The sequence below is a fragment of the Limulus polyphemus genome, unplaced genomic scaffold (assembly GCF_000517525.1).
Source record: "Limulus polyphemus unplaced genomic scaffold, Limulus_polyphemus-2.1.2 Scaffold619, whole genome shotgun sequence".
NCBI classification, from domain to species: domain Eukaryota; kingdom Metazoa; phylum Arthropoda; class Merostomata; order Xiphosura; family Limulidae; genus Limulus; species Limulus polyphemus.
This window is the reverse complement of record NW_013666229.1, coordinates 118,417-132,857: the sequence shown is the minus strand read 5'-3', so window position 1 is coordinate 132,857 and position 14,441 is coordinate 118,417. Positions and strand designations below refer to the sequence as shown.

The 14,441-nt window shown below is 33.6% G+C and overlaps 1 protein-coding gene across 1 annotated transcript in view; it reads right to left on the bottom strand.

The window, feature by feature from the left end:
* LOC111085788 overlaps positions 1-14,441 on the bottom strand; it is a 42,496-nt gene that overhangs the window by 15,898 nt on the left and 12,157 nt on the right. The window contains exons 4-5 of the mRNA XM_022386005.1: positions 13,247-13,412; positions 12,992-13,093 (exon numbers count right to left, since the gene is read on the bottom strand). Of these exons, the coding sequence (XP_022241713.1) occupies positions 12,992-13,093; positions 13,247-13,412 (268 nt within the window). The remainder of the gene's footprint in view (positions 1-12,991; positions 13,094-13,246; positions 13,413-14,441) is intronic.

Here is a 14,441-nt window from a genome sequence, read left to right as displayed (position 1 = left end):
GTCATAAAAGATCACACGGTCCTTTCTAGTGGTTCTGCTGATGTGTTAGACATGTATGTAGTAAGTAGATATGATCTTGAAGTTCAGGATGACCAATGATTATAAAGCTACACATCCCTGTAAGACAGCAGTTGTACTATACACGGCTGGCTATGAAATCAAAATGGAACAGAACATAATACAAGGTACAGATTATTTGGAGTGGAGACTTTGCCAGAAATTTCTCAATTTGAAAATAAAGAAAAAATAGAGTGTAATTAAAGTATGTCAAGCACCAAAAAGATGTTTTGTGAATATCCTCAAGTAACTATAACTGGCTTTAGAATACAGGTTCTGAAAGGAGTTTTCTCTGGTTTATATGGACGCATGTTTGATCCAAGGTGTATAGAGTGCTGCTCTACAAACTTTCAACAAAATAGTATATGTATTTTATTAGCCTACTTGTGTACATATTCGGTATTCAAAATGTAATTGTTATGATGTCTTGATAGACAATAAACTTCAGCATTTATATAGTTTTGCCCTATTTTCGTATTAATACTTGCATTGTGTTTATATTGGGGCTGCCATGGCCTGATGATTAGGGGCGCTCGACTCACAATCTGAGAGTTGCGAGTTCGGATCCCTTTCACCGAACATGCTCGTCCAATATATGGTTACTGACAGGGCCAGTCACTAGGGTGTAGAAAGTCTTGGCTTACAAAAAAGCGGCCAACTCCAAGATGGGGTTAAGGTCGAGTAGCTAATGATGATAATTATGTTTATACTGCAGAAGACTTGTATAAGTCTCTACAGAAATTTGTCACTTTCATATTGGTAATGTAGCAGACCACAGAAAATATATATCAATTTACACGCCAATCATTGCTCTCTTTATTTGTACAATGCCAATTCTACAAACAAGTATTTTTGTAATTTATATAGTTATTTTCTTTCATATTTACTATCAAAACTAAAACAGTACTATATAAATAAAATAAAATACACATAGTAAAGTGAAGATAAATTTTGTCAAAATTGAATGAAAGAGTAAACTGATTATAAAACATTCAACAATCACTTGGATATTCTTGTTATTAATACGGATAAACTCGACAATTTAGGGACCAACAATATGGCTGCCTCTTGACGTCAAGTGACATTGGCCAATGTACAAGCTAGTTCAGAACAGAGATCAGCGGATAAGCTAGTGTTTCATTGAGCTGTAAGAACTGTGCAAACTAAACGAGATCAGAAGAAGTGAGATTAAAAGTAAGCTTAGCCATATTTAGGATTACTTTTAGAAAAATAACCAGTTTGGATTCCTGAAAAAGAGAAAGACGGGACTTCAACAAAAGGTGAAATTTTCAATAGCTGAGTTTTGTTTTGGTTAATCCTGTTGCTTTTAATGAATAAGTTATCGAGTTCTTACTGCTTATTAAATACGTTGTAGTCCTAAATACATCTATCTGATAGTTATGCACGTAAAAATATTCTAGTGTGGTTTCCACAAATCGAATTAAGGTAAAACCTACACGTAGGTATTCTATGTCTAGCATAGTTGTTGACCATCCACAAAGAACTAAGGTAAACAGACAGGGAGTTAGGTACAGATAACCCTTCTCTATGATGTGACTGTTCTTCTGTATATAACTATGGTAACAAATACACAGAGACATCCTGTCTCAGGTGTCGTTGTTGTACGTCGAGCTATAGTAACAAATACACGTAGATATCCTGTCTCAGGTGTTGTTGTTGTACGTCGAGCTATGGTAAAAAGTACACATATATATCCTGTCTCAGGTGTTGTTGTTGTACGTCGAGCTACGGAAAAATCTACACAGAGACATCCTGTCTCAGATGTCGATGTTGTACGTCGAGCTATAGTAACAAATACACGTAGATATCCTGTCTCAGGTGTTGTTGTTATAGGTCGAACTAAAGTACAAACAACACGAGGGTATTCTGTTATATGTCGAATAAAGATAATAAAAATTATAAAGTGTCCTAGTTTTAGGGCACGGTTTACTACATCAAATTAAGAATGCGAAAACACGAAGGTCACATAAAACTTAAAAGATCAATAGTGTTTTCAACAACGTGCTCAAGTTGACATTAATCTCAAATGAGACGAGGTTTACATATTCAATAATTTAAATAATGTATTTAGCAGTCTGTTTGTAGTTCATATTTTGATGTTTCTGAATAAGGTTCTTCTACATTGTCCTTGTGTCCAGTGCCATAATATATTATATAGACATCAAATGTCCTTCATCAATTACTTGAAAAAACAGATATAAATACTAAATGGTATGTTTACAATCGTTTCGAAATATAATGGTCCGTAGATACATACTTACTGATAGAGAAACATCAGGAGATGATTACTTACGGTTAGAGAAAGATCAGGAAACGGTTAATTGCAGTTAGAGAAAGATCGGGAGATGATTACTTGGTGTTAGGGTATGATCAGGAGATGATTACTTGCGATTAGAGAAAGATCAGGAGATGATTACTTGGTGTTAGGGAAAGATCAGGAGATGATTACTTGCTATTAGAGAAAGATCAGGAGATGATTACTTACGGTTAGAGAAAGATCAGGAAATGGTTACTTGCAGTTAGAGAAAGATCGGTAGATGATTACTTGGTGTTAGGGTATGATCAGGAGATGATTACTTGCGGTCACAGAAAGATCAAGAGATGGTTACTTGGTGTTAGGGTAAGATCAGCAGATGATTACTTGCAATTAGAGAAAGATCTGGAGATGATTACTTGCGGTTAGACAAACATCAGGAGATGATTACTTGGTGTTAGGGAAACATTAGGAAATGGTTACCTGCGGTTAGAGAAAAACCAGGCGATGATTACTTGGTGTTAGGGAAAGATCAGGAGATGATTACTTGCTATTAGAGAAAGATCAGGAGATGATTACTTACGGTTAGAGAAAGATCAGGAGATGGTTACTTACGGTTAGAGAAAGATCGGTAAATGATTACTTGGTGTTAGGGAAAGATCGGAGATGATTACTTGGTGTTAGGGTATGATAAGGAGATGATTACTTGCGATTAGAGAAAGATCAAGAGATGATTACTTGGTGTTAGGGTATGATCAGGAGATGAGTTTGTTTCCCTAACACCAAGTAATCATCTCCTGATGTTTGTCTAACCGCAAGTAATCATCTCCAGATCTTTCTCTAATTGCAAGTAATCATCTGCTGATCTTACCCTAACACCAAGTAACCATCTCTTGATCTTTCTGTGACCGCAAGTAATCATCTCCTGATCATACCCTAACACCAAGTAATCATTTCCTGATCTTTTTCTAACCGCAAGTAATCATTTCTTGATTTTTCACTAACCGTAAGTAATCATCTCCTGATCTTACCCTAGCACGAAGTAATCATCTTCTGATCTTTCTCTAATAGCAAGTTCAGGAAATGGTTACCTGCGGTTAGAGAAAAACCAGGCGATGATTACTTGGTGTTAGGGAAACATCAGGAAATGATTACTTGCGGTTAGAGAAAGTTCAGGGGATGATTACTTGGTGTTAGGGAAAGATCAGGAGATGATTACTTGTGGTTAGAGAGACATCAGGAGATGATTACTTGGTGTTAGGGAAAGATCAAAAGAAGTATTAGATAAAGATAAGGAAACGAATAAATGATGTTGTACATAAAGATCAAGAGATGCATACTTCTCATACAAAGACTAGAATATGCATATTTACAGTTACATAAAGATCAAGAGATTCATGCTTCTCATTCAAAGACTAGAAGATGCATATTTACGGTTACATAAAGATCAAGAGATTCATACTTCTCACACAAAGACTAGAAGATGCATATTTACGGTTACATAAAGATCAAGAGATGCATACTTCTCATACAAAGACTAGAAGATGCATATTTACGGTTACATAAAGATCAAGAGATTCATACTTCTCATACAAAGACTAGAAGATGTATATTTACGGTTACATAAAGATCAAGAGATGCATACTTGATATCAGACAAATATCAAAGGAACAAACTTGTTGTTAGAAAAAAAAAAGACTGAGACTCATTCTTGGTGTTGTTTTTATTTTAGGTTAATTTAAAGCAAAATATGTTCAACTGTAAAAAAGAAGAAAAAAAAACATACAATCCTCCGGAAACGACTTTTCTTAGCTTATCCCAAGTACTGTCCTTATTACATTTGCACTACCTATAAGATTGAACAGACTTAAACAACTGAAATAAAATTACTCTCGGTAAAAGATTTGTATAAATTCGCACAAAATTTCAAAGGAAAGAAACATTTCTCACTTTTTCAGCTACTGTCATATCTTCGCTCGATTTATTTGCCACTAGAAAGTGCCGACCTTGTAGTTGATGAAGTTCCCGTTGTAGGGCAGCACACACTGGTTCCAAACTCTCTTCTTCAAAACCCTCTATCTCTCTTCTTAGACTTGACAATTTGATTCATTGTAAACAAGTGGGCTATATTTTATTTCCATTCAAATACTAATATCAAAAGTGTTTATTGGCAAGTACTGAACTGTTTAGGAATAACAGTGATGTCAAAATATTTATACAATTAAGCGAATCAAATTAACAAATATAAATAATACTTAATGCTGTTGAGAACATATATATCCGTAAAGTCAGTTGTTGCTTGAACTAAATTATTTAAAAGTCACTTGTTGTTTTGCCCATAATAAAGTCTTGTTCGCAACATCTTTCAATAAATTTACAGAAATACAGTAAGACTTGTGTGTAATAAAAATAATAATGGTGAAATAATTAACATATCTTTATTGATGGACAAGAAAACAACGTTTCGTGCAACAGCCCTTCGTCGGATTTCCAGTGAAAATAAAACCGTTAACAGAAAAGTTAACCCAACTACAAGAATTACCCCAACTCTTGTACTAACGGTTATATTTTCACTGGAAACCCGATGAAGGACCGTTGTTTTCGTGTTTTATTTATAAAATTATCTTAAGTTGACGAGCTTTTCACCATTGTTATTTTTATTCAAAATTCGTTCATTACAGTAAGGCTTATGGCATGATTGGAGACAATCAAACTGAGTGCCCTTTAGATTTCATGTTTGGACTTCACACATAAAGTAGTCAAACTTAAATAGATGGATAAATTGTTGGGTCCCCTAGTGTGGTCAGTATATAAAAAAAGAAGTCAAAAGTTAATTAAAAGAATTTTCCATATTTTAACCTCTGACCTACACCGAGATCTAAAAGAATACTACCACAACCACACACACAAAAAAAGGACGCGCGTGGCATATTTGTTTTCGTCATGTAAATCGGCACTTCTGATGAAATCTACGGTTTTCTTAATTTACTTTTTTGTATTCATGACGTTTAAATTACTGACAATAGAGACGTCAATCTGTTCGTTCACCCGGAAGTAATAAAAGAAGAGTCTTCGGGTTGTTGAACTGTAGAGAAGTGGCACCTGTTTGGGGTTTTAAGTCTTTCCAAATTATCGAATTAACCTTCAGGCAAGCTTAAAATTACCGTACCAGGTACGGCATGCCAACAACAACAACAAAATATGTAACAGCACGTGCAAAAAACAATCCGTTTAACCGGGTGTTATGTACAAACGTTACTATAGGTGATCTACTTGTGTCAATACCTATGAAAGCTACACTGTACAAACAAAGAAGAAATCGAGGCACGTAAATCTCGTGTCCTCGTTCTATTTATACAATCAAACTGTTGCAAATGTGAAAAAATAAGCGGCATTGAACTTATTAATTCACCTTACAGTATTATTGTTCGTATGGAATCACACGTCTAGAGTAGCTAACGTGAGTGAACGTGTATGTCAAAGCCATGTGTATTCGCTTATTGTGAAGACAAAACGTTGTCAGGTAATGCACTCGTAACATTTTAAAGTATACCAATGGGATTCATACATGTATGAAACCATGGAAAGCTTTCAGACATGCGTTTACATAAGAGAAGTCATTTACATGACTCCTTACTCAAGCTTTACAAGAGTTTGTTCTAATTTGTAGGGGCTGATCCAGTCTGAAACTACAAATAAAGATTAAATGCAAGGATAATGTAATACCATGCACTGAAGACTCCATCTTGAAAGTTAGGTCATGCACCAATATAATAAAAAATATATTTATATGTTATTTTTTAATAATCTGAAACATATAAATTATAAACTGAAATGTCTTGTGGTGCCTCACGTTTTTCCAATATACATGTGATTCAGATAGAAATAACTGTTCATACTTCAAAATAAGATTCTAGAGGTTCAATGAGAAGCTCCCCAATGGCTCAGTGGTATGAGGGATTATAACGCTAAGTATTAAGTTTCATACCTGTGTAGGCACAGATGTTCCATTGTGTAGCTTTGCGCTTGACAACAAAACAAACAATTCATCGAGAAATATATAACAGTATAATTTCATTTGAGAAAATAAAAGACAGATTATGAAGCTGAAAGCGAGATCTAAAAACACCATCTAAGTATCCGTTCTTTCAACCTGCCAGTGACATTGAGAATTTAGGTATGTTTTTATATTTTATGCTTAAAACTATATAAACTTGCGGCCAAATTAGTATCTTTATTGTAACAGTGCTTCTTTAAATACAGGATTTATAGAATAATACAAAAGAATTCTAATCGCAGACACCGAAATCTATAAGTCCCCCTGTCTTAGGCCTAACATTAGTTAAGCCTTTATTTGATAAAGAGATAAATTAACACTGTAACTTGTGTACCTTTTTTGCTTTCGATTAGTTATGGCTAAACCTCACCGCATTTAATACTATCAATAAATAATCTTCTAATATTATTCTACGACCTAACGTTAGACCTTTTTAAAAACTTTTATAAGCTTTTAATATGTTGTATAAAATGTTTACTAAAGTATATTTACGTTTTTTCTGGCGTAACTCGACGATTTAACAAAGATACGTTTTAAAATTACGAATTTTAGTCCAAATATATCTTTAATTTTCTATTAATCGTAGACTAATTGCTTCTAATTGACACGAAGCCAAAATACTTAAATTACGTAATAAGTTGCTATGACATCAGCGCGTGAGCGAGATATACAGACAGATACCCATTGTGTTTTATAGTATTAGATGGAACTAAAATAGAAGATACCTCGGAGGCTCAACGGATAAACTGTACAATTATCCATATTTTCATACAGAAAGCATGTGATAAACTAACCCCAACAGACTAATGACTTTATGACCAAGTGACTAGCATATATGCTAGGAGAGATACTGTTTTGTTGATCGGTATTCGGAGTTTCGTTCCACAACAGTTATATTTTAAAATGGCTTTGATTTCTCATAATCCACTATCCAGAACTAAGTGTTGAAATTCTGTAAATTTAAAGATAGTTTAGGTATATAAGATACTTTAGATATGTCAATATGGATGTTCCTAGAAAACCATGATATCTGTCAGATTCATGGTTACACATATGTCAATCACTCTAAATTTCAACCTGATCGTTTAAATTAGCCAAGCTTTAATTATATTATTGTGCTTTGATTTGCTTAGCCTGCTCGAGTCACAGGAATATGTTGTTTCGCAAACTAGTTTCTTCTAGAGGCTATTAACCTGGATAAAATAGTCTAGTCAATCTAGTGAAAAAATCGCCAAACCTCGACAGAATTACAATAGATATGGCATTTGCCGTAAATAACCCCCAAACCCCATTTAAGTTTATTAAAAATGTAGATTGGCGGGGGGAATTGAAAATTTGCATAAATCCAAGATGATCGATTAGTACCAATTTCTTCTGTCAAACTATATCAGTGAATATTAGAATAAGGAGATATATTTTCGAATAAAGATACAAGCGCATAAAATTTTGTTTAAATATTCTCGCTGGATGAATTTAGATGTCGGCCAAATGGTTGCCATTTTAGAAGATGGCCGCCAATAAACGACTATGATACTAAAACAGATGTAGGTGTCCGACTTAAGTGATCTAGGTTTGTATTTGTATGGTTTTGGCCATGTCCGATTTGAGTGATCTAAGTGTATATTTGTATGACATTTGCCATGTCCGATTTGAGTGATCTAGGTGTGTATTTGTATGGTTTTGGTCATGTTTGATTTGACTGATTTGAGTGTATATTTGTATGACATTTGCCATGTCCGATTTGAGTGATCTAGGTGTGTATTTGTATGGTTTTGGTCATGTTTGATTTGACTGATTTGAGTGTATATTTGTATGACATTTGCCATGCCCGATTTGAGTGATCTAGGTGTGTATTTGTATGGTTTTGGCCATGTCCGATATGAGTGATTTAGGGGTGTATTTGTATGGTTTTGGCCATGTCCGATTTCAGTGATTTAGGTGTGTATTTGTGTGGTTTTGGCCATGTCCGATTTGAGTGATCTGGTTGTGTATTTGTGTGGTTTTGGCCATGTCCGATTTGAGTGTGTCTAGGTGTGTATTTGTATAGTTTTGGCCATGTCCGATTTGTGTGATCTAGGTGTGTATTTGTATAGTTTTGGCCATGTCCGATTTGTGTGATCTAGGTGTGTATTTGTATGGTTTTGGCCATGTCCGATTTGAGTGATCTGGTTGTGTATTTGTATAGTTTTGGCCATGTCCGAATTGAGTGATTCAGGGATATGTATGTAGGGATAATGTTCAAGTGAGGATTGAATGGATTCAGTGTTACTTAATGCTACTCTGTCATGATATTTATGTAAATCAAAAGCTAAAATTAAGCCTGTGGTATTTATCATGGTTAAAAAAATATAATATTTTAAATCGGACTCTAACATTTATTATTGCATTGGAGATAGACACTGGTAAGGTGATCGGCGGGCATCTTGAAAATCTTGGTCATTTAGTTGGCTAAGTGTTTCTAAAAGCAGCAGTATAAACATCTATTTGAAGTTCTTTATTTCTTACTAGGATCAATTGAGTAATACTTCCCTAAATGTAATATATACAGAGACATATTTACAAAAATAAATGTTGCACTGAGTGGCCATCTTGGATTTATAAAAATTACTAGTTTTGCCCTATCTACATTTTATATGTTTTTTTTTCTAGAAACGTTTTGTAGTTTGATTGCCACAAACCATAGTTCTGGTGAAATTTGATCTTAGGTTAAACTGAAATAAAATCAATGGTATAGTTTTATCCGTCGAAATGACCAAATGATCTAATTATGTACACGAACTTAGAGGAATAAATATGTTATTAATTTCAATTTGCCTTTCGAAAAGCTTACTAGAAAAGTCAGAATAATAATAACAAAAAAAGGGAAAACGGTAAATCAAAATTGAAAATAAGAACATGCAAAATTATAAACCTCACAAGAATTTTATAAGTACCAAGTAATGCAACATATTTTATGCATGACTTTACTTTTCTACATGGCCATACCTTTTAAATTCTATTCCAGTTTCTGGAATGAGATTAATTTTCTCTTTTTCTTGTAAAATACTTTCAAGTTTCGTCTCGATAGATCTTAATTGTTTCTTCTTTTCTACAAATAAGCATAAGATAAAACAACATATTCCCAAACTTTAATGATGAAACTAAAATGAAGTAACGAAAGTTTGACTGATCAAGAACATGCTAAAGAAGTGTGATAGTAATTGAACTCAGTAACAGCGATGTGTATGTATGGTAAAGGTAACAAATCACATACTTATAGCGATATATGGTAATGAGGCTGAAACCGGGCCCTAAACAGGATCTGAAACCACCGTATATCTCAGTTTATAAACCAGAAAGGTCGAAGCGATACATAAGGTCTATAGTCTGACTATGATCTGACAGCCGATGTCTTTGGACCTATGTTTCAAAACATTGGGATCTTTCAGCCGTGGAGACGTTATAATGTGAGTTAATCCCACTATTCGTTGGTAAAAGAGCAGCCCAAGAATTAACGGTGGGTGGTGATGACTAGTTGCCTCACTTCTAGTCTATAACTACCAAATTAGGAACGGCTAGCGCAGATAGCTCTCGTGTAGCTTTGCGCGAAATTCAAACAAAACAAAACCAAAACCTACGTATCTTTCTGAAAGTCCGATAAAGCTTCACTGACTACAGTTTGAGAAAATAAAATATTATTAATTTAAATTATTATTATTATTACTGAGTTGACCAGTCAACAAAATGATTTTTCAAGAGTCTACTACTAAACTACAATAATCCAGAAGTTTACTGATGTAATTCTTCACGTCTCTGAGATATTAAGGTTTCTGTAATAGAAAACAATGTTAAGGTATACTATATTATACACACACAAGCAGTCAAATAGTTTTAGTTTCAAAATTCACCAGATTTGTTCTAAACACTTATACGTTCCTCAGAATGTATACAGTTGCGTTTTAAAAGGAATAAGTTCCATGCAAGTCAGACATTAACGATATATTTCTTGGTTTCGTACTTCACTGACTACTAAATACTATTTCTCCGAAAGGAGGCACCTATTTTAACCACTCGCACCAGTATACAGTAATGTGTTGTCTGTCAGTCAGTAAGTAGACACTAAAATGACGCCATATAAGGGGCGCTTAACGTTGCAAAACGTCTGTAAAACGTGCGCATGCCATGAATCACGAGAAGAATTATGCACTCTGTAGGATACAACACAGCATGACATATGAACTTCAAAAGTAAGAAATATAAATATTTATTATTGTTAATTTTGGTTTTATTTACTCTTCACTTTCAGGGACCCTGCACAATTACACGTAGTTGTATTTGGCTTGAGGTTTAAGTGATGATACACATTATACTTATAAAAATGGGAATTTTGACATTCAATAGAAAGATGTAACACTACAGTTTTTTAAATTTTTTATATACCTTGGATAGTTTTATTTTAAAGTACAAATAACTAGGCAATAACACAAAAGAAAACCACACACCAAAAACGTACTGCTCATTAGAGAAAATAGATAAAGCTACCCAGTGGGAATGAAAATGTACATTAATAAGAAAGAGATGTCTGAAGAAGTATGGGAATCACAGAGCAGTGAAAATACACCATGGATTGGACTACACAAACTTTACAGGTGAAGAGCTATAATTATAAATTAAAATTTGTGTGTGTAACCTGTCATCGGAAAGTAAAGGCAACAAAAAAAAACAAAGGAAAAATAAAATTAGGTTACTAAAAACATAGCAATGAGGATAATAGATAGCTATATCTATTAGGCCAACATAATGTTACATACCTATAAAACAGCATAATGACTCGTGAGACGGCTAGGTGAATTAGTAATAACATTAAAATTTATCCTCTAAATGTAGTTTACCACCCATTTTCACCCTTATTTGTTAACTAGTGGTAGACGCCTAGGTTTACCTTAACACGTTGTGAGGACCACAACAAACACATTGTATATCTGAAGTAATTTACCTTAAATATGTGTAACTATTTGACAAAGTTGTATGGGGTTTGTTTAACACTACTCTGAAAGTTTAGTAACATTACTAGACCACTCGTGACCCGTTGGGTCACCCACTAATCAGAGGTTATGAAGGATTCAAGCTAATTTCAATATTGCACCGAAATGAAGGTTTATTTTGAGATAATTTAATTAAATATTTCAATCCATTCGTGTTATTCATAATTCAATAAAAGATATTTGATTGTTGATCGGGAGTAAAAGTAAAGATCATTTCATTTTTCAAAAAAGTGGAGTCAGAATTTCTTGGTATTGTGATGAATTAGTTCATTATGTTGTGGTCTTTCCTCTTAAACCTTCTACAAATAAGAAACAGTAACACTTTATTTTTTCTTCGAATTATCTACCATAACCAAGAAACATTATTGAGAAATTCTTCAAGATCTTGTTTTTGTCATCTTATGCCTTTTAATGAAGATGGGAACATTTACAAGGAAATAGTTTTGAACGAAGTTTCGTAAAGAGCGCTAACGGTAGTGTGATGTAAAATTACTCGTGCTAGAAATTTTCATAAAAGTGACCCGAAAAACGGCGCTAACTCGGTAACCCGTGGCTCTATTTTAACGAAACTTGTTTTATCTTGTTTCTATTCTCATTTCATTATAAATATGGCGCCATTGTGCAAACAAACAAACGATCACATAGTTTTAGTAGTATACAGATGTAACACTACGCATTAACTATTTGTTGTTAAAACATTTTAGTATAATTTATGTTTGTGAAAACAGCATAGTTATTTCACAATTCAACTATGGGCCCTAAGCTATGACGTAATTTGTATATATATATGTATTTTATAGCTCGAGTCTGCTGCCAATATAGCACTCCCCAAATATGACGCACCTGTTTGAAAACCATTATGTGTACATCAAAAATACCGTAAGATTATAACATATACGCACACATAATTGCTTTGAATTCTATAGTGTTTTACAAATACTTAACTACTTACTGTAAAACCTATATCACAGTTTATAACCCATTACAACCATGAGTTTTTGACGTTCAAAACTAATTATTATGATTTCATACTATTTAAAAGTATTATTTCGTATGGAGGGGGGGGGGGGGTCAGCGTTGGTCACTAAAACTTGTGTTGAATATGTCAAGGCCCAATTATATTATTCAAGGTATAACGATATAACCCTATTTAACATTTGGTGAATTTTATTTAGCATTTTATTGCATAACAGAATATTATTAGAGGATTAGACTTGAGTCCTCTATCTTTTATTTGTATTTGTAAACATTTTAGAGTGGGGGGAGAATAATCCAAGGTCCCCTCTCTCTCCTCCTGATGTACCCCCGACAACTGTAATTTTTTCATGTTACTGATAGAATTGTGAATAGAAAATAGGTGACTTGTTGTTTGTTTACAATCTTAAATAACAAAATAACTTAATTTTTAATGCGATTCCTAGGTTCAGTGTAAACTGAATCATATGAAACACATTAATCATAATAAATCTTGGTCACATGGCAATAAATACATCAGTTATATTATCAAGGAAATATACTGGTGATCTGATTTTTACCAATTTCTCTACAAATACATATACTTCACATAAAAACGCTGACCTTCATGAATGTTTCTCAAATTTGCTAGTTCTTGGGTCCAAATAGTGGTTTCCTTACGTAGACTCTGAATGGTATGTAAACAGTCATGGAATCCAGCCAATTCTTATATTAGAGAGAGAGAAAACATATGTAAACAAGTGAAAACGATGAATGAATAGAAATCAGTTCTTCTCTAATGGTAAATTTGTTATATATTGGAGAGAGAGAACAATTCATTTCATTTAATTTATATATAACAAATACAGAGAAACTTGCCACTTTGTAAAGCCAGTCGCTCTTGCTCAAGTATCTTTAATTCTTCTTTGACTTTTTCTTTTCGCATCATCTTCCCACATTCACTCGTTCCGTATTCCACAGTAAATTGTTTTGTTTCCTTACAAAAGTTTCTTCTCTCCGAGTGTGATTCATCTATGAGACAGTTCTAACCAACGACAAAAATATCCTGACTAATTTCAATCACATATAAATTCTACATTTTTGATATCTATACTAACAAAACGGCAAGTGTGTGTCAGTCAGTCAGTCAACGCCACAGCTAAGACTAAAGAACCTAGAGACCTGAAACATTTCATGCATACTAAGGGTATACTGAGGGTGTGCACCTGGATATTATATTTTTCTCAAACATATTTTGGTAAATTTTTTTGGCCTATAATTTTTTCCTATAGCCCTTAAGCCATAAAAAAAGAAGAAAGATAGAAGTATATGCTGCCATCTGTCGCTTGGTACAACAAATTGTTAGGGAATAAATGTTTAATATTAATAACAGTTTTGTAACAACAGGTTAAAAAAAAACATGTATAAAAGTGCTAGAATTCATATTATTGGTGGAAATTATTATACTTAAAAATATTTTTTAAATAAAAGTCGTTATTATCCGTGTAGCAAAAAACAAGATATAAAGAAGGTCAAACTTGAAATAAGGTCAATAACGACTTTTATGAAAAAAGAGTTACACAAATTACAGGAGATAATAATGATGCAAACCGTTCTTCAATCACTCTACAAAAATCGTTTCTGAACGAGCAGTGCAGCTGTGAGTTTCACCAGAAAGTAATAGGAGAGGAAATGCCTACTCTGAAGGAGTACCACAAAAGGTAAGCAATATTTTACATCATGCTTAATTAAGTAGCCCCTAATAAATGTTGTTTAAGACTCATAATGTAGGTAAATTGATATGTAGGACTATACACGAACTTTTAACTACGTTAAAATACTTTTATTTGCGTGCTTTCGGCCCTCTTACCGAGGCCTTCATCGGGTAACAATGTACTGAGCGATAAAAATTTGTTAACTATGGAACTCCGTTTTAAAATAGGTATCTAGGTAACAGTCGTAACAATAGCTGACATCTGGTATTAAAGATATTAAATACATGGAATTATGATGAATCTATATAAATAAAATATACACTTGGAAAAAAGTTAAGCACCCCCGTGTTTTTTTCAAG